The 20,881-nt window shown below is 47.2% G+C and overlaps 1 protein-coding gene across 8 annotated transcripts in view; it reads right to left on the minus strand.

Annotated features, from left to right (window-relative positions):
- Positions 1–20,881, minus strand: part of MYO5C (myosin VC) — an 88,331-nt gene that overhangs the window by 32,044 nt on the left and 35,406 nt on the right. For all 8 annotated transcript variants that reach the window (XR_012120695.1, XM_037021018.2, XM_073211865.1 and 5 more), the window contains 14 exons: positions 20,250–20,331; positions 18,779–18,919; positions 17,165–17,290; positions 14,848–14,931; positions 13,066–13,200; positions 12,545–12,642; positions 11,356–11,442; positions 10,743–10,854; positions 9,719–9,930; positions 7,413–7,578; positions 6,937–7,083; positions 5,340–5,504; positions 3,970–4,063; positions 850–913 (listed from right to left, as the gene is read on the minus strand). Coding sequence is in view for 7 of the 8 variants with exons in the window: in XM_037021018.2 (XP_036876913.2) it covers positions 850–913; positions 3,970–4,063; positions 5,340–5,504; positions 6,937–7,083; positions 7,413–7,578; positions 9,719–9,930; positions 10,743–10,854; positions 11,356–11,442; positions 12,545–12,642; positions 13,066–13,200; positions 14,848–14,931; positions 17,165–17,290; positions 18,779–18,919; positions 20,250–20,331 (1,713 nt within the window). In the remaining variant the exon portion in view is untranslated. The remainder of the gene's footprint in view (positions 1–849; positions 914–3,969; positions 4,064–5,339; positions 5,505–6,936; positions 7,084–7,412; positions 7,579–9,718; positions 9,931–10,742; positions 10,855–11,355; positions 11,443–12,544; positions 12,643–13,065; positions 13,201–14,847; positions 14,932–17,164; positions 17,291–18,778; positions 18,920–20,249; positions 20,332–20,881) is intronic.

A 20,881-nucleotide genomic window follows, 5' to 3' on the forward strand; every position in this document is an offset into this window, starting at 1 on the left:
CACGGTGAGATGCCAAGAACGGAGCTCTTGCCCTGGAGTTAATTAAAGAATGGACTTTTCAAGGTAAAGAGTCAAATATCTCTATTTTTAAACTGACATAGGATCATGAAAGACTTTATGCATCTGTGAACCCTTGAAGCTCTTCAGAGACATCCCCTTCCCTCACTCTGGGCCCCACCCAGAGCCAGGCTCTCTGGCAACTAACTGCACAGAGAAGTTGTGTAACTTACCCCCACCCCTACCCCATACAGCCCTGAGCCTTCTAGACCCCAGGAGAGAGACATGCCAAGAATGTTCAAATCCCCCCAAATGCCCTGCCAGACATCCCTACTTTGAGATCTAAAACTTTGAGATAGGAGCACAGATCAGAGTCTTTAGAGATGAGCAAAGGTTTGATATTGAGATGGAAAAGGTGAGACTAGCACAGGACAAGGTCATGGGGACCTGCCTTAATTTCTGTGAGATGGTTACATCCCTTATTGTCTGGGTGTAAGAACCAGGTTAACAAAGACAACAGGTGGGGTAAGGGAGGGAGGTTGACTTCCTGCACTATAATCTTACTTCTTGGACTTGATGGAATTTGAAAGGGGGGCAGTGTCTGAATGTCTCAGCAATAAAGGGAAAGCAAGAAATTCCAGGGCTTGAGCACCCATATCCGTACAACCTGCAGTGCCTGAAAGGTACACTCTGGGAATGAGCTCTCACAAATCTCAAAGTCTCTTGCTTCCTGAAAAAAGTCACACCTCACTCTCCTGTATTTGCAATCTGCTATCTCCACGCTGAGAAGCAAAATATAAAACAGCAGAGAGAGAACAAAGACGGAGCTTTAAGGCAAACTAGATTTCATACATTCTTTGTCTTTCTTCTTTTTGCACATCATCAAAGAGTTGCTTGGTGAGGTTGTCCATTTTTTCTGTGAAAAGAGAAAGCTTTTTGAAATATGTCTGCAAACCAGAGTCTTGTTTCATGTCATACATAAAGTAAGAATGTCCTTATCACGGGCTGTGTGTAACCAACAGGACTTGAGATGAGAGTATAACTGTCACTTTTATAAGTTAGAAATATGGATAAGGGGGGTTCAAAATAATAATTCTCACAAATTTGTCATGTTGGAAACTACAAAACAGTATTATGTTTAGTACTTTTACTGGTCTGAGTAAAATTTGTTTTGATTATAAAAAGCATATTGGTCTTGTGGCAATAAATACTATTTTTAAAAGTAAACAGAAACCCTGTAGGAAGAAAATGATCAATCAACGATAGGGTCTCTCCATCTCAGCACTGCGGGCGCTTCAGGCTAGATAATCTCTGCTGTGCAGAGGGGACCATGCTGCACATTCAGGGCGTTGAGCACATCCCTGGCTTCTCCCTACTGGAAGCCAGCAGCACGTGTGCCCCAGCTGTGACAACCAAACATGTCCCCATGCATTCCAAGATGTCCCCGTGGAGGGCAACAAAAAGTGCTTTGGTTGAGAACCACTCACTCATGACACCAAGGAAATAACAAAGTGTCTGTCTTCATCTGGGCAGGAGAAAGTACCAACAAGCTGCTGTTGCCTCTGCGTACAGGCGTCTCCTCCACAAAGTGGCACCGGACATCTAGGAAACAGTCGCTGGGCTTGCGGACATTCGGTGGCTCTGACAGCCGTGTGTTCCCAACACATCCACACACAACAGGTGGCCACCGACACCGGAGCAGAATGACAGATGCCGCCCATCAAAGCCTGACACCCCTGTTTGGACTTAGCTGACAGCTTTTCCTTGAATTCCACCCCGTTTCTGAGTCCTGTCCTGGACAGGAGCCGGGGCATAAGTCATGAGAGGAACACTTCACATAACCTGGGTTTTTAAAAAAAGCCAGCAGTTGGATTGTTTGCCAAACATCCCTGAATCAAAACGACTGCCTCAGAATGTTATGAGTCAGCCAGGAAACACTAGGGAAATGCTGAAGCTTAATAGAACCAGTGTATCTGATACAGTTTCAACTCTCCATTCACTTGCAGAGTGGCTTCAGGTGTGTGCTGCTGACCGTCCTGGGCCATCTGCAAAGGCGCTAAAGAGGCTGCCCAAATGTGCTGCTCCTCCCAGGAGCACGGATGGTATCCAAGCCGGAATCTCAAAAAGGAGAAGCGACATTTGGTAACATCCCTTGGTCACAGGTACAGGGTAAGCAACGACGGTGCTCTTCACAAAACATCAGTTGCCATATGCAGGGGGACCCACAGGATAAGCAGTTTGTAGATACCAGGTGGGAGAGTGCTCAGGCATTTTTTAGAAGGAGGTATAAAATTCTCCACCCAAACATCAATGCTGTCAAATATGTGACTTTCAGGGCACACCTGTGGCAATTTGGATCTTCTTGTGGGACATTAGCTAGAAAAAAGAACAAACACCCAGAAGGACTTTGCCTTTCAACTCTTCACTCTTCTCTTTCACTGCAGTAAAAAAGGTGGAGGTAGGTAAGCCCTTTCCTAATTCAGGGTCAAGGTTCACTCACAGACCTCTGACCCCCTGTTCGCCAAGGCCCTCTCCATTACTTCTCAGACCGGGTGGAGGGCACGCAGCCTCTGGAGCAGGAGGGCATACCCATCCAGGGCAGCGTCTGAACCACCTTTCCTGCCCTGCTGGCCAGGACCCAGGGTGTTCACCTCCTCCTCCCACACTCTGACCTGAACCCCCAAGTTCCCAGGGCTCCTGCGCTCCTCCGGACCCTGGTGTAAAGGTGGGGACTAGATCCCCAGCCCTTGCTGCCCCCACATTAGAGCTTAAGGAAAAGATCCCTGGACAAGATAGGGGATTGAGTGTGGCAATTTAAACGACCTGATCAGGAGCCACCAGGCTCCTGTTCCTATTGGGGTTTAGCAAGTGCTCGGCATTAGCGTTTGAGTTGGAAAGCTACAGATGGACAGAGCTAGGGTGGCGGCTCCACACCCCCAAATGAAAGTCTGCAGCCAACAGCCTGAGGTGACGTGGCCCAGGCACTAAGCCGGGGCCCTCACTGAGGGCCCGGGCGGCTGTAGAGGGTGCGCATGCCGCTGAAGCCAAGCAACTGAGACAGATCTGAAATCTGACTGCAAATCCTTGGCAAGCGACAAACATTATGCCAGTACCAACTGTGCATCAGGATCACCCCAAAGTATTAAAAAACCCACAGATGTCTGAATCACTCATGCCAACACCACGCAGATACACCCACATGCACACAGACAGGCACACCCGTCTGCTGATGGAGAAGTTCCAGGCTCATGGCCCAACCATCTGTACGTTGCAAGTGGCCCAGGAGGGTCTGAGACAGGGACTGCTATGCTGTCTGACAAAAGATAGAAGTAAAACAGATGAATCCATAGGATAAAGTTACTATAATTTAAATAAGGTTGTTCTCTATAGAGCAAAATTACCTTTCTATACTCAGCATACACCAGATTCCTGATTCTACCTAACACTCGGTTCACACCCAACAGTTATTTCCCAAATGACTGGACGAGTGCATGTATGAATGTACAGTAGTCCCCTCCTATCCATGGTTTTGCCTTCCACAGCTTCAGTTACCCGTGGCCAACTGTGGTCTGGAAGTGGATGACCCTCCTTCTGACATATCAACTGTAGCCTGACACTACGTCACAGGGCCAACTTCATTCCCTCACTTCACCTCATCATGGAGGCACTTCATCTCACATCATCACAAGAAGAACGGTGAGTCCAGCACCGTCAGATATTTTGAGAAAGACCAAATTCACTGACTTTTATTACAGTATATTGTTGTAATTGTTCTATTTTACATCAGTTATTGTTGTTAATCTCTTACTGTGCCTAACTTATAAGTTAAACCTTATCAGAGGTAGGAATGTATAAGAGCATAGCATACTTAGGGTGTGGTACCACCTGCGACTTCAGGCACCCACTGGGGGCTTGGAATATACCCACGGGGATAAGGTGGGAACCACTGTATCAGGCCACGCTGGGCTTTACCTTTCAACTCTTCAGTCTTCTCTTGAAGCTTTAGCTGTATTTGCTCTTTTTGTATTTCCAGTTCTGAATTATGCTTTTGTAGCTTTGCCAATTTCTAGCACAGGGAAGAAAAAATAAAACTTTGATGAAAATCTCATTTCAAGTTCTGTCATTATTGTCTTTCTTGATGTAAAGCTGTGTATTTTTAAATTTGTATTTTTCTTTTGATCTCAGCTCCTAACCGTCGGCAACATCAGCACCAGTCAACTGCAGGATGCTGCATTTATTTCATATGCAAGGGCTCCAGATGACTAAGCAGATAGCAGGTCCCACCCCAGCCCAGTGATGGCTGAAACCAGGGAGAAAGAACGGAATCAAAGATCTCCTCAAAGTTAAGGAAACTTGTCTATCCTGTTCTTGAGCTTCTTGACAGTCAGCGAATTTAAATCCTTAATATATGACATAAATTCTGGTAGAAGGTGGATTTACACTTTGGGACTGTTACTGCTCAGGAAGGATGTGTGATCATGACAGAAATTCTATGATTTTAGCTTTTCCTGGTGAAGTGTCTGCTGGTCTGGCGGCCGGGGACCCCGTGGTGCTGATGGCTGGTGACCAGCAGTGTGGGCAGGGCACCGTGTTGGTGCCACTGGGCCACAGGGAGGGCAGATGATGCCTGGGGCTCCAGGCTGCCCTGGCCCGGGTGCTGGAGGACTTTGGGAAGCGCAGGAGAATGGATGGTAATAAAGACCTCTCTTTAGAGAACATTAGCTCATGCTTGTGCAGGGCTCTGTGATAGGGATTTGGCTGAATCATTTCATCTGACAGCTTTACCCTCACAACTCTGTCATAGTCCCTTTTTGTGATTCCCATTTTACATATGAGGGAACTGAAATTCAGAGAGGGTAAGTGACTTGCCCAAGGTCATCCAGCCAGGCAGCAGCAAAGCAAAATTTGAACTGGAGACATGGGATTTCTGTATGTACTGCTTTGTACTCCACCACAGATATGAAAACCTTCCCTAAGCTTTGTACTGCTCTTCCAGGGAAGTTGCTTCAGGGGACACCCCAGGTGGACAAGCTTCAGGGGACCAGCATCCTGGAAGACAGGGAAGCATCTGCCCAGGGCTCCTTCTCTGGCCTTTCATCACTTTAAAAGTTGAAAAGAAGAGGGAACACTATGCTGTGCTTCCTGAAGCCTGAGCCTTCTCCTCCCACCTGGACCCAAGGCCTCTGCTCTCCCCTCCCCCAGCAGGCAGGCTCCCTTAGGTAATGGAAGCCAACAGCACAACCTGCTCTGCTCTGCAGGAATCTGCTTCAGGGACAGCGCTGAGCCAGGGCCCCTTCCACGGGGGGCCTCGCACGGATTCCCACAGCCAGCCCAGCACGGACCTCTTCCATGGCGGCCCTGCACCTCTTCCCGTTCTCCTCGTAGCTGTGCCTGTGGGTGGCTGCTCTGTCCAGGGCTGATTCCAGTTTCTGAATCTTCTCCATGTCACCAGCCCGAAGAGCGGCCAGACTGGTCAGCTTCTCTACTAACCCGTGGTTCTCCTTGTTCTAGAGAAAAAAACCCAGCAGACACATACAAGTTCATCCCAAGTAAAGAAGCTGTTTCATTTGCTTCTCATAACCTGTAACATGGCATCTATGTTAAATCGGAGGTTTATTTACACGGAGCACATGTCACTGCAATGGCATGTGTGAGCATCTTCATCCCAGTGAAAACAGCGAGGCACAGCTGGTCAGGTGAGTGTCTTCCTGAGCTGGTGGCCCCTTCAGTGTGGGACATGTCAGTCCTGGAGCAACCCCAGGGTCATCAGCTGTACTGTGTCTGCCACTGCCCCCCGCCCCCTCCCACACACACCAAATTCACATAAGTCCTAACACCCAGTACTTTGGAATGTGACCATATCTGGAGGCAAGGTCTTTAAGGACATAATTAAGGTCACGTGGATGGGCCCTAATCCAGTGTGACTGGTTAGAAGACGAAATGAGGACATAAACACACACAGAGGGAAGATGATGTGAAGATGGAGGGAGGAGACAATTTTCTAGAAGCTGAGGACAGACAAGTCAGGAGGAACCAACCCTGCCAATTCCTGATCTTGGACTTCCAGCCTCCAGAAGTGTGAGAAACTGACTTGTTTAAGCCTCCCAGTCTGTGGCGGTTAGTTACAGCAGCCCTAGCAGATGGTGCACGCAGAATGGAGCCAGGCAGCATTGGGTCTCCCACAGGCCCTGCTACCAGCTGGTCTGGACTAGTTTTCAGTGCACAAGCCATATAACATGCCAGCCTGTTACCAATAGCACAATGAGGGGAAATTGCATGAAAACCTCAAGTTTACTTCTTTGCACATTCATTCTTTTACTAAGGACCCTTACAATATAGCTCAGGGCTAAGTTTAGTGCTCACCTTGGGAGAATCAGGGTATTATTTGAGACAGGCCAGAAGTGAGGTTTATAGATTTGGATGCTGCATATTCCATAGCCCTCCCACACTGGCTGAGAGCATGTGGATTTTTTTTCCTACCAGTGGGAATGGTATGGGAAGTATTCCCAAACTAGGCAGGGCTGCAGCTGGACCATATGGACTTTTGGGCAAATTAGAAAATGGCAGCTCTCCTGAGCCAGCACAGTCCTGAGGGAGCATGGTTTGGCATGCAGACAGCACCTCTGCAAATTTGAGGAAGGCACCTCTGCCTCAAGGCAGTCCAGCTTTTACCAGGACACACAGGTTGGCAGGCAAAGCCAGGCTGGATTTCAGCCCCAGTTGCCCTCTATGGCAACTGCTCTTGTGCAGTGTACAACCTACACAACCATATTTAGCAGCGCCTTACAGTGTCCTGTTGTCTAGTTCATGTGGTCCATGTAAACTGTTGGAACCTCCTAACATAGGCGTAAATCTCAAAAGCATAGCTAAGGACCTGGCCCAGAACAAAATAAATCTGCTAGAATAAGCAAATATGAAAGATGTGCTCTAAATACCTACCTGATCTTCTAGCTTTTTCTGCAAGCGCTGGACCCTGTAAGTAAGCTGAATGTTGAGCACGAATCGTCGGATATTCTGGAATCTGCGTCTGGCCAGCCACGCCCGTGCATACTTCTGAAGGATCACAGCCTTGTGTTCCTCCAGCATCTTTAAAACAAAGAGTTTGTGAAATGCAGACTGGACGTCCACTGTTTCTCTCAACTCCTCCAATGTTGGGAAATACAACTACCAAAATATTCCCAGTGTAAAATATGAATTCCTTGCAATCAACTCATAGAGCCCTATTATAACTGAACTTCTGAGGCAATGAGCAAATCCTATCTGTGGCAGACAGGTACGAACAGACATCCACATACCAGAACTCCCTACTCTCCAGGAAGGCCTTCACGCAGAGAAACCATCTCACTACTGCTGGTGAAAAATAACACGAGCCCTGGCAAACCCATGTCCCAGGAAAGATGTGGTCTCAGCCGCACCTTTCGATACCTCCTCCTTGCCAGGAATCCTCGGGTGTAGGCCTGGATGGTGATGGTGGCCACCCGAATCAGTTGGTACAAATTGCGAACGAGATATCCACGGCAGTACTTCTGAAGGATTATGGCTGCCCAGGCTTCCTTTAGGGCTGTGGCAGTAACAGCTTTCCTAGGTTAAAGAGAATGCAGAGTAGCGTCTGTTATCCTGGGCGATGGCTTATCCTAGAGTGCGCCCAGCTCAGGCAGCACTTTCTTCCTGTGGAGTAGTCAAATGTTCTGCAAATCTACATCAAACTCTGTAAGTGGTTTATTCTACTCAGCTTACCATACGTGACCACAAAGCTGGCTGTGGCATTGCCCTCGTGCCTTCATCTAGCCATGCATTCTGCAGGAAATCTAGCAGGAGGCTCTAGATCAGGGGTTGGCAAACAGCGGCCTGGAGCGAAATCTGCAGCCTTCCTACCTGTTAGTGTCAAGTTTTACTGCAACACAGTCACACCCACTATTTACACACTGCCCACGGCTGATTTCAGGCTACAACTGCAGAGCTGAAGTTGTGAGAGAAACTGCAAGGCCCTGAAAGCCCAAAGGTTTTGCTCTTACAGAAAAACACTGTCAACTCCTGTCTAAAAGGCTGGAGGGGAGGACAAAATTCTTACCTTCAGAGTTTACAACCTCATAGGGCAGACAGGCTTACAAACGGCTGAGTGGGATATGAGGAAAAATAACTATGAAAAATCTGTAAGAGAGATCTTAAAGCGCTACCGCTCTGCATGGGAAGGGCTGACATGGGAGCCGGCCCTTGATTAACAAGTGGGATTTCTGTAGACAGTGAGACTGGAAAAGGCCTCTCAGGTGGAGGGACCAGTGAGGGCATGGAGGCCTCGCTGTGCCTGAAAAATTCAGACAAAGAGAATCTGTCTGGAATTGCTAGAATGTAAGATACATGGAGAAAATTAGTTGTCAGCGAAATTAGGAAAATAGATGGGGCCATTTGTTATCCAAAAATGTATTTATTGAACAACTACTGTGTGACAGCCATGTTACTGCATCCTAGGTGCAGAAGCAAGTATGGCCAGACAAGTTTGGCCCCTGTCCCCACAGGGCTTCCATTCCTAAGAATGCATCTAGGACATGGAGGGGCCTCAAATACCATGTGAAAGACAGAGCCCTTCTGCAGGAGACAGCCCACAGGAGACATGGAAGGCGGGCGTGGGCTCGGGTCGGCCCTGCCTGAGGAAGATGGAAGGGAAAGGCACAGGTGGGGGCTGGGCTGTAAGAGCAGAGGGCACGAGATGAGGGCCACTACAGGGCGGCGGCGTGGGGATGGGACGATGGGACAGACAGGAGATGCAGGCAGGGTGTAGAAATGTCAGGGCACGGTGATTCCCAAGAAGAAGGTGAGCATGAGCCTGGGGGAGAAGATAACTGGGGTTTCCTGCCCTGGAGACCGCTGCTCTTAGCTTATATATTTGCATGTAAGATGGGCACCTGGGGGAGTGGACCAGTGGCTGGGATGGGAAGTCCAGTTTGGGCATGCCGAGATGAAGGCTGTGGTCTGCCTCTCACATGGAGAAGCCCAGATGCTGCCGAGGTGAAGCCTCAAGCTCAGGAAGAGGTCAGGCTCTGAGACACAGCCAGACCCTTACGCACCTGACTTCTTGCCCATCCTCACAGCATGCCAAGGAGCACGCAGAGCACACAGGACACAATCCGGGAAGGATGCCCACCTCACTGGCCAGCCCAGCATGAACTCCTGGGGGCACTGGAGGGGTGGGGTGGGCACGGCTGCAGGAGCTGCCCTCTACTCAGTCATCCCCCTGAGGCTGCAGCAGCCTTCCCAGGGGGCCCTAAGTTTGCTGGCAGGAACTTGCCACGGATTCCCTCTGGCACGGTCGGCCCCCCCAACCACTGGCAGGTGGTCAGATCAGTGGCTATTCATGGCATTTATTCAGGGGCTCCACCAGGACCCTGAACGTCTCAGGCATCTTCAGTTCCTACAGACAAGGGGCCCAGTCCTTCTATCTGTTCTCACTGGGAATTCTGACTCTGATCAGGGCTTGCTTTCTCTCTTCAGGGTCCTGGTCATCATCTCTGCCACGTGGGGGCACAGGCAGAGCCAGCGTTAGCTGTCCCTGAGGACACCTTCTCATCTTGAGGCGCGTGGCCACCAGAAGGCATGCACACACACACCTCTGCATTACCAGGCCAAGCAGAAAGGCCTTTGGCCCTTGTCGGGCCGTCTCCCTGGAGGCCATCAGCAAAGAAAAGCCACACAGTTTCACACCTCTGCCTTGGTTCCAACATACCTCACGGTTTGCTGACCCCGGAAGTACTGCTGGATTATCCTGGCAGCTTGTCTCTCTCGGAGGAATTTTTTCCTCTGGAGCCAGCCACGGATGTGCTTTTGTATCATAACACAACTCTGTCTCAGTTTATCTAATCTGAGTTTCTCTAGATAAGCCACTTGTCCTGCTCTGAAGAAAATTTTGGTTTTACCAAATTGGTACTGATTAGAGTCCTGGAAGACAAAAATGATAGAATTAGAAATAAAATCTTTCATATTTTCTGTAATATGTGGAAAATGTTTACAGATTTGAAGATGCCAAAACCTTTGTTGTTTTGACCTATTTGTTCTTTGCCATAAAGCAGAAAAATCCTGATCATGATCTGGAAATTCACATTTTGACTTGTCTGCTTAAAGCCACTTTGGGGGACGAAATGGACTTGAGGTTAAGATTTGCATCTGTGGGATGCACAACCCCATGGTGGGTGTGTGTGTGTGCTTTCCCCGTGTTTCTCGGCTGGGCCTCTTGGGAGCTTCAGCCTTATAGGTGGTTTCCAAGAAAGAACAGAAGAACCTGCAAAGGTTTGGTCTCTGTTTTCATTTGGGTTTTCTTCCCCACCCCCGTTCCCGGCCATCATCACACAGTCCCTTCCTCTGTCCGTCATCACTCGTCATTCTGGCAGTAACTTAAATCCACACTGAGTGCCACGTCTGGAATCCAGCTGGCTCAGTGACCATCCCAGCAGACCATGTAATAGACGCCAGGCCCGGGACAGCCCCCTAGACTGGGGGGGACACAGCAGGACAGGAGGACACTTGAGGTGGCCAGGGTTTGAATCTGGGTCCCTGCCGCCAGGAGATGATGCCCCCATGGAGTGTGTCTGCTCTGACCCTCTCAGCACAGAAATGCTTGGGCACATTCTCCTCCTTCTTTATGGCAGTTATGGTTCTGACACTGAGGCAAAGATGAAGAAACCCATTTGGGAGGTGAGCATCTCCACACAGGCCATAACTGTCCACGATTCCAGGAGGTGAGCAAGACTGACCTGGATGAGCCTGTGCAAAACCACTTTGCACACTTCCTTTTTGTCGCTGAATGAAAGCTCCTGCTTGGTCATGAGGACACCATAGCGGCTGTAGAACTCAAGGTACGTCCACCTGGAAAGTCACAGTGAAATCTAAGGAGGCGCGCCGGAGAGGAGGCACATCACGTCTGTGGGGCTAGCCGCCAGACCTGCCGCTGCTGGTGGGGTGGGGTGGGGTGGGGTGGAGTCTGTTCTGGGAAGATGGCACAGGCCTGTGACACCCCTGCCCCCGCCGCCGACACCCGAGTACGCCTGTCTGCTCCCTGGATGGTCTTTGTCGATGCTCCCCTCCAACAACTGTCTTCTCCCCCCCTCCAGCCGCCTTCCCGGGAGCACCAGGTAGGCAGCAGGTGACTTTCACCAGCAGTGGACATGGTATTGGGTTGGAGGGAAGCAGCCTCCATCTCACACACTGCCTGCGCATCACCCAGTTCTGGCCTTCCCACCACACAGAGGGAAAAATCTTGGGGTGTCTTATGAGAGTATCTGACAAAGTGAAGCAGCCAGTCCCCTTGGCTGTCAGCACAGACCAGAAGGTGGGCGCTTTTCCCCAAACACAAGGACCGACGTGTACCTGGAGGGATAGCTCTGTGCGCTAATGCGAATTGTTTCTAAAACGCCACAGGCTCGCAGCTGCTGAACAATTCTTTTGGAGTCAAACCTTAAAGAAGATGATTTTATAATGAGTTATGCCATCATAATTGATAAGTATGCCCATAAAAAGAGTGGCAGACCTTCCTAGACTATGAGCTCCTGTGGAGTAGGATCTATGCATTCCCCCTGTTGGCACCAGGCAGATCCTTAATAACTGTTGGGTGTCAAAGGAAAACAGAACCTCTGTGAATGAGTTCAGAAAGCTCTGCTGAGCTTATGGAGAAAGGAGCAACTGATTGGCGGTGACAGGGGGTCTTGTCGGGGAAATGGCCTTTGCTTTGAGCTTTGAGTGACAAGCAGGGTGGAAGAAACATTCATGTCATCTCAGCCAAGCTCCTGTTTTCAGGTTTGAGTTCCTTTTACAAGACACCCAACATGTGGCCCTGTGGCTGAAGTCTGATCCCTGGGCGACCCATAGACACATTCACTGCCTCCACGGACAGGGTGCATGCCCCTTGGACACCCCCTCACTCTAGGCCCTGAAAGACCCTCACAACTTCCACTCACGGGTCTGAGGCCTTTCCTCGGGGCCCCAGAGAACAAGTCTAACATTCCCTGGCATGTTTGAGGGCAAAACCTCTTCTCCTTTACAGCCTTGTAAAAAACAATGAAAAAAAACATTAAGGTATTAGCATTATATTAGTTGTAGGTCTACAATGTAATGACGCAGTGTTTGTATACAGTATGAAATGATAACCAGTGTAAGTGTAGTTAACATCCATCACCACACAGTTAGGGAATTTTTTCCCTTGGGATGAGGATTTGTAAGGTCTAGTCTCTTAGTAACTTTCATATCTGCAAAAACAGTATTGTTAACTATGGTCACTATTGTGCACACAAATTCTTAGCATCAAGGAAAATGTTCTGGCTCTCTTAGTCTACACTCTCACTACAGACTGTTCTTTCAGATCAAGCCCCCTTGTTCACCCTGGGGATGAGGTGGCTCAGCCAGGGGGGGTTGTACTAACATTACAGGTAAAGGGCAGAAATGTTTTGAATCATGTGAAAACTCAGAAACCATAAAGTTCAAGACAATTATAAGCAAATTCTCCAACATGACGGCAACAGCCTCCTCAGGGTCTCCCTCTCTGCTGCACATAAGCACTTACTCAAAGGGCAGCTTCTCATCGTTTGGCTTGATGCATCGAACATAGTGGGGTGTGGTTGCATTGAGGGTCTCCATGAGCAAGTACAGAGAGCTGCGGAACTAGAAAATAAGGTTAGAGAACAAACGTACTGAAATTGAACACTTACATCAAGGCCAAAAAAAAACAAAAAAAAAAGACAAACGGCCCAACTTTTCCAAAGAAGAGGATGATTTAACTTCATGGATGAACATGTATTAGGACAGGTTTCAATCCATGATTGTGACTATCAGCATGTCCTACTGTTCTGGACAGAACTGCTCCTGAACAGCAGGGACCTTAGTGATAGAGTCACTGTACAGATGCGAGGTTCACTCTGGCATGTGCAGCCTTGGACACTGAGGTATGATGGTGATGAGCTATTGTTTTCCTTTGCATTTGTATTCATACTGCATTTGAAGCAGCTCAGTGCCCACGTCCAGGCCTGGTTCCCCGGGGGCCTGGTCTGTGCCCGTGGCCCCCTCACCCTCAGACACGCTGGGTACCTTGCTCCCCACTGTGGTCCGCAGCTGCTTGCTGTTTGGCTTGATGACTTGCTTTGCAGCTTTAACTGTGATCGCTGAACCGAAAGGGGAAGAAGGAACCGGATTTTCTCGAAAAAAGTTGGCACAGAGATGAAACTGGAAGGAACAGAAAGGACTTCAGTGTCCCAAAGTGTTCTTTCAGAGCCCTCCGCTTGCAGACCAAATAAACAGTCACAACAGCCCCATCTGAACCACTGGGGGTAAAGTCAGCTCAGCCAGTCTCCACAGCCAAATCTCAATTCCACAGGAGGGTCACCCTCACTGGGGGCAACCCACGACTTCTTTCCCAGGAATGGGGACAGAGCGGAAAGCTGTGTGACGGTCTGCATGTGGGAAGCACTCAGAGTCAGCAAGTGGAAAGTGACCAACACTTACTACTCCCAGCCCAGTGCCTGGCTCACATGGTTTCCGCACCTGCAATCTCCTCCCTCCTGCCCTATGTCCATCCCTGCAGATTCAAACTCACCCAGTATTCAAGTTCCTATCAAAATATTTTCCAGGTCCACCCCTTTCACATGCTTAGACTATGGGCAAAAAAATAGTTAAAAGATTCATACCCCAACATGAATTAATTCCAATTTCCTCTGAACAATCTTAATCTTTTTATTTGCACCACTTCTAAGGCACTCAGTATTTTCTACCATGCATCAGTTATTTCTTTAAATGTCTTATCTTCCCTCAGAATGAGCCTCACATTTTTTTCTTTTAAATCAAACACTGAGAATCTCCTTTGGGGAAGAATCCCTGCCTAATGCATGCTGGTATGCCCCGTGGAACAAGTGATCTGCACTTCCCATGCCTCAGAGCACACGTGCCCAGTGGAGAGGCCCATCTGTGCTCCCACATGATCTGCGGTCACCTTCCAGACTGGACCCCAGGGTACACTTAGGGTGAGGAACTGACTGGTGAATTAAGTCAGTTAATTTTGTACACAAGATTCAGACTGTTTCCACATTAAATTCCCTATGATAAACTAGTCTTAATAACTGAAGTTGTCATGGCCTGAGGTTTATTTTTGATTGTTAACAGAAGTGCTCATATTCATTTGAGAAATTCTCAAAATACTTGAACAGCTAAGGACTGAGAATCTTTTGAAAGGAAGAAGATAAATATAATAACCTAATAGCCACAAAATGAAGGCTCACGTATGAAGTATCTTTATTCTCAAATTTTAATGAGAAATGTTTAAAGAGAAAAAGAAAAAGCCAGAAGTCATTCTTCTGGTGACACACTACATCATACAGAGCCGTGGATTCGAGGAGCTTAAATCTAAATCCACAGGTGCCGCTGCAGCAGTGCCCATGTCTCTGCGTCCCTGCCTCCCTGCCCTGCCTCGGGTCCCCTGCACACTCAGCTCTGCCTGCCGCTGCTTGCTGCTGACGCGGTTCAGGAACGTCACCGCCTCTGGACAGTCAGCTCCACGAGGGCGGGAACCCTGTCTGCTTGTTCGTTGCTGCACCCAGAACCCAGGACAATGCGTGGCACGTGGTGAGTGCTATATAAATATTTGAGAATGAATAAATCAAATGTGAACTGTGGTTCTTTAAATGGTTGTCTTAGCTGTCCTTCCTCTCGGGCTTTGGCATGTTTGGTTCGGTTTTGCAGACGATGGAGATTTGTATGCTTTCTGAAAGCTAGGATCACAACCTAGTCCCAATTCTAAAATGGCTATTTTTGTATGTATCCAGATCCATGTCAAGTAGGTAAGGAAAACATTAATTACCCTCTTAGGAATTTACAAACCTTGCTTGCTCTCAATATTTCAACCAGCATGTCATAGACAGTATCTCTGTTCTTCTCAAGGAAACCTTCACATTTATATTCTACCTATGCACAGAAAGGACTTAATTACTTCCAAAGAGGCAAAGCAGACAGTACCTAAGAACCACAGATTTTTCTTCTTAAAGAAAAATTAACGGAGGGGCTATGAAAACAATCTTCCAAAAAAGAGACTCAGTTTCCATGTCTCACAGCAACCCCATTATAGGAAGCTGGGGAACATGTCATCTGTCACTGCTTAGATTTCTCACTAGTTGCTGATCACCTTGCACTCACCTGTCAGTTCCCTCTGGCCACAGTGACTGGTGATTCCCTGCAATGTGTGCAGTTAACATACACGCCCCTTAGAAGACCAGACTTGGGGCTCACTTTGCCTTTGAAGCCATCAAGAGGAGAAAAGAGCTCAGGGGTCTTTTAGGTTCAAATAGAAATGTTTTCCCAAATCAGCGTTGATGTGGCAGAAAGGAAATAAAAAATGGCCAGCTCACCAAAGAGCTTTCAAGGGCCACGAGAGCCCTTAAAGTCAGGTCTGGAGTGGGTAAATGTTTGCACTGCTTGAACTGGGCTGTGAAAAGCTCTCCTGCATCCCTCTCTGATTTGTAAAGCTTCTCAACCCCTTCAAACAACAACATATCCAGTGTGGCTGCTTCAACATTCAAACCCTAATAACTTATGCCTCTGGGTTATATATTTTATTACATGACAAGTATTCTTCATAAATTAAAAAGTATGTTAAAAATAAAATTTTAAAAATTCACTGTGAGAGAACAGGTTTTTGGGTGTGCTGGAATCTGGAGGCAAAGAGGGTGTTCACAGACTCCTGGACAGGGGCTCTGCTTTTCCCCCCTGGGTGAGGAGGTGTCCTTACTGGGCAGAGTTTAGGTGAAGAAACAGGTACACTGGCTATATGTAAACTCTCCCTTGTGAATGAAGACTTTGGACTGTTGTATAGATTCTTCCAGGCTGGTGGTACTAGTCTAAATGGGCAAAAGGTATAAGAAATGTAGAAGTTTCCAATCCAGAGAGACCATTTGTGGGAACAGTGTCGGGTAGCTGATGCCTCTACTGGTAGCTCTGGCGACCTGCAGATGTGCTGACTTGCTGCATCTAAGCATGGCTGCCTCACTTACTAAATGACTTTATATCCTTGGCTACGTAACCTGAGAACCCAGAATAACCTTACTGCGTCTGTGGTTTCCTCCCACCGATCTGCAAGGCGCCCGACATGCCACATAGTTAGTTCTTTCATGAGTGACTTCTTGCAAGTGGCAGGTTAGAGAACTAAATGTACAGAAACTAGGTACCAGAAAGACGGCTTCTTGAAGTAAATCCCAAATGAGATATGATCCCTTTTTTCTTTCCCCCTGGGATCCCAACCATGAAAATAGAAAGGACAACAACTAGAAAATATAACTTGATATGCCATCATTCACAGCATATGCAGCTTTTCAGGAACCAATCTGAAAAACGCTGGGCACTAAAATGCTACCGTATTTCACAGCACTACTCTAGCCCTCGAAGGTTATTACAGCTCTCCAGCTCATTGTCCCCTCCGCTGCCCCCTCAGCCACTGGCACAGCCAGGTGACTCTGACCCATGGCACTAGCCTGCGGGACAGACACATGCAGGCTGTTCCCACAGCCCCCAGGCCCCGGCCAGGCCGCTATGGTGACATTCAACCAGGCAACGGCAGGGGACATGAGTTTCCTTAGGGAAGGGAAGCAAGATGAGACTGTATGGTAAGGGTAGGTGGTTATGGTGATTTTTTCTTCCTTCTATTTTCTTAGTCTTCTGTAATGTAATTTAAAAATTTCTTTTTATTAAAGTGACATCTGTTTCATTTAAAAAAGGAGATGAATGAAGAAAATAAGTTCACCTGTAGAATGCAGTATCTTGAGTAAAACTGTGTTAATACTATAATAAATATAGTACAACTTAATAAAAAAGGAAAACCTCAAAACAAGATGTAGCTTTCATGATAGGATACAATTATGCTGTCTTGATGATCACAATGTCATAGAGAAAATAAACTTCTAAAAGGCTAATGAATTCACACTAAATCCCAAATCAGAAATGAGATCCACTAAGCAACATGTTTATCTTTAAAGCAGTCTGGCTGAAACTCCTATGTTTTGTGATACACACAAATTAAAAATTGTTAAGCACACACACGTATCCTTCATCGAAGCTACATGCTGGGTGTGACTTGAGTCGGAGCAGGAAGCAGGTCTGGCTTCAGGGCCGAGCCGACATCCTGCTCCCAAATGGACCGTCCCTGTACCTTATCCGCAAAGTGCTGGATGATGAAGGATGTATTTGACATTCTGGGTTTTTCAAACAAAGGGTTCTTGTTGACAAAGTTATTATACAGCTTTTGAAGCCAGTTTTCATCAGTTCCATGTGGTAACTGGAAGAGAAAAGCAAACCAAATACCAGGTAAGAAGGTGAAAGATTAACGGAGGTGAGAAAAAGCACTAAATCCTAAATGAGGACAAGGTGAGCTGGAACCTCCGAGTCAAGTGGCTCCTTTTATAAAGCAGTTCTAGGCATAAATTTGTTCTTGACCGTAACATGTTAGAGTGACATTTAAGTGAATATATATCAATGTCCTTTTAGAAGAACAAAATGTTATAAACTAAAAGATGATCCTATAATGACTTAAGAATGAAGAACTGTATTTTTGCAAAATTGGCAGTATTTTATTATTTCTTCCCAAAGATGTCTAAGGGTTCAAGAAAAAACTAGCATGGATTGCATTATGTGAACGTGATTTTTTATTCAGCTGAATGGGGAAAGACTAGCACCTAAATGTAGTCCACCGCCCCCCCCTCTGGAAAACAGCTTTTACTTTGTTTTATTGCCTAATTAATAACCAACTCCCTGGAACTAAGTTCTTACCTCCTCAAATTAAGCTAATGGAAAACTTGTTCTTGATTCTGGTAATTTTGAAGCTATCAATTATATCCAGCCCAAACTCAGTGAATTTAATACCCACTATGTCCAAATGATTCCTTCATATTTCTCTGTGTCCCCAGGGTGTATCTGTGTAGAGCGGGTACAATCATCTCCTCGAGACTACCTTGGCCTCTGCACTCTGCCCAGAGTAGATAGGTCCAGAAGGCTGAGCCCTGAAGCCAGCCCTTTAGTCTTATATCTCTGCAGGCGCTGAGGCACAGGTGGCCCCAGAGAGGCTGATCTGTGAGAACCACTGAATTGAAAATTCTAGGGAGAAAGTGCCTGTGAGTCTTCAGCATTATGATCACTTTTTTGGGTACAAACAAATCTCCGGAAAAGAAATAAAATCTATGTATAACATCGAAATGCAATGTTTAAACCAAACAATGAATACTGTCCTGGGAATTATTTGTTCCCGTGGCCCCATGAGGGCACTGGGAGGCTGACCCACTAACAGGTGCTCCTCCTGAAGGAAAATAATAACAGGCAAGCCCCTAGAGACGCTCCTCTCCAACTGTGTGGTGCTGATTTTTCAGCTACTCCCAATGTATGACTCACGAAGATGAGGAAGTGAAAGGAAACTCAGTCCTTGTTAGTCATTAACACCTGGCATGGGGTCACTTGCTGTTTCCATGTCCACTCTACATACACCTAGGACAGCCTTAAAGGGGTCCTCCTTGCTGGACATGACCTTACAGGTCATGCATGTTACCCAAGGATGGACTGCTTCTGCTGAGGGGGGGGAGGCCCTCCTGGCCCTCAGGGCTCTTGCTATAGACTGCAGTCCTAGCATTATAGCCAACCCATTATAGCAGCAGGGATTTACATGTGCATTAAAGAAATTCACTTTGCAATATGCTCATTTGTTACTACTCAGAAGAAAACATTATTATTATTATTATTATTATTTTTTTTAGAAAACATTATTTTTAAAAGTTACCAAGCATTCTTCATCCAGCAACTCCAAAATGCCCATTTTTGCTTCAATCAGGTCAATAACTGGTTGGTTGTCATAAAAATCTATCAGAGTCCAAGGGATATCTTCCTTCATATATTCTTCTTGCTCAAGTTTAAAGACATGCTGCAAATTCAGAAGTTAGAATATTAAAGTGTGCTTCTGAAGACCAGGATATCAGATTTTGGAAAACACAGATGCATGACTAATTTGTAATGTTTATGGAAGACCCTGAGGTGCAGGCAATACCCCTTACCTATGAGCAAGCCGCTGATCTAACGTCGCTCTAGCCATCATCCTCCCACCTGGTCCAACTGGGTCCCCACATCCTGTCACTTGCTGCACTGCATGTACTCAGGGTGGCCCTGGAACCCCTCCCTGCTCAAGACCATGGCTGCTATCCAAGACAGATCCAGGCTGCCCGAGAATGCTGGCTGCGGGGCCAGTGCGAGCAGCCAGCTTGGAGGGCTTTGTTCACTACTTGGCCAGGCCATAAGGGTATCAGGAAGGCTTCCCAGAGGACTGGCTCGGGCTCATCCTGGCTGCAGGTGGCCGGACGGGGAGGGCAGTGAGGAGACAGCCGTTCACAGAAGAACCCCAGTGGGAGCGCCAGGGAAGCCCAACAGGAGGTTGAGAATGAAACAGCTCTTGCAGGCCAGAGAGAGCACAGTACTAGAGGGGGCGGACCGACTTGAGGTGGGTTACGCAGCATATCTACTTGGAATAAACCTTCATGGCAGTTATTAAGTGCTAAACTTTCAAGGAATTCTTGAGAATGCTAACAAAATACAATTTTCAATGGGATGAAATTTAGTGCTTATCCATGGATTAGTTCCAGGGCAAGGAAAAGGAAAGAAAAGAAACATTTACTGAGTATGAGTCAATGTTAGGTTTTCTTACAACAAGTCTAGGCAGATACTATTGACCTGTTGGTTATCATGAGGACACTGACACTCTGAGCCCAGGTCCCAGAGGAAGGAGGTGGGAGAGCTACGGCTCAAACAGGTCAAGCTGAGCAAAAGCCCATGCTCTCCATGATGTTGCACTATCTTTTCCTCAAGGGTTGGCGTGAGAAGCTGAATTTCAAAAAGCAAGCAGTAGGTGGCCAGGTGGAGTTGAAGGGACAGGGAAAGAACAGTATGAGAAAATATACAGAGGATCACAAGGCGGTGGAGCCTCCAGGAAATTAAATTATTTGGTCTGGATGCATAGAGGGTCTGTGTCCAAGCATGGCAGGTGAGACGACCCAAGCTTAGAAGTTGGGAAGTGGTTGGAAAAAGATGCACTAGGATGGGAAGGTGCGGTTTCAAGACATGGCCACCAGGTGGCGAAGCGAGCCAGCGTGCCGCTCCCTCACTAATGGGAGATTTGAAGAGGAAGACGCCTGAATGTGCTTCTTTCCAAGTTCACGCACAAGGTTGAGAACTACATTCAAAAAGGCAGGAAAGTTACCTACCAGGTTAAACTGCTGCTGCAGCTTTTCATTAGCATAATTGATGCAAAATTGTTCAAAGCTGTTCACATCAAAGGTTTCAAAGCTGAAATACAGTTTAAACAAGTTAAAATATAACTTGAAGGACATAGGTTCATTTACAGATAAGTATTTTTTGACAAACGTACAGCTTAAAAGTTTGCTATGTTTTGTGCAAGTTTTAAATATGCCTCAAAACTTCTGGTTTTAATATCCTGGCAGTCAGTTTATAAATCACCTTTTTCCAGGTTGCCCCTGAAAGGAATCTGGTATGTACAGAACACCTGCCCTGAGGCAGGCATTAAAACAGGCACATCACAGGACAGTGTATCACTTAATCCACACAACAACACTGCCATCTGCACTACTATCCTCACTTTACACAGGAGGAAATAAGACTCCGAGAGGTTAAGAAACTTGCCTAAGGTCACACAGAGCCTCAGACTCAGCTGGGAGCCCACCTGACTGTGACACCTTTGCTTTTGGTGAAAAAGCAAAGGTGTTTTCTCTTCCCCACCGTTTGCCTGTCAAGGGGAGAGGCAGGACGGTTTTGCCTCCCCAAGGGGTGTTTCATAGCTCTTAGAGGAGAAAAGCAAGGTCATTCCATAGCCCCCAGC

This window comes from Manis javanica, chromosome 8 (genome assembly GCF_040802235.1).
Source record: "Manis javanica isolate MJ-LG chromosome 8, MJ_LKY, whole genome shotgun sequence".
NCBI classification, from domain to species: Eukaryota; Metazoa; Chordata; class Mammalia; order Pholidota; family Manidae; genus Manis; species Manis javanica.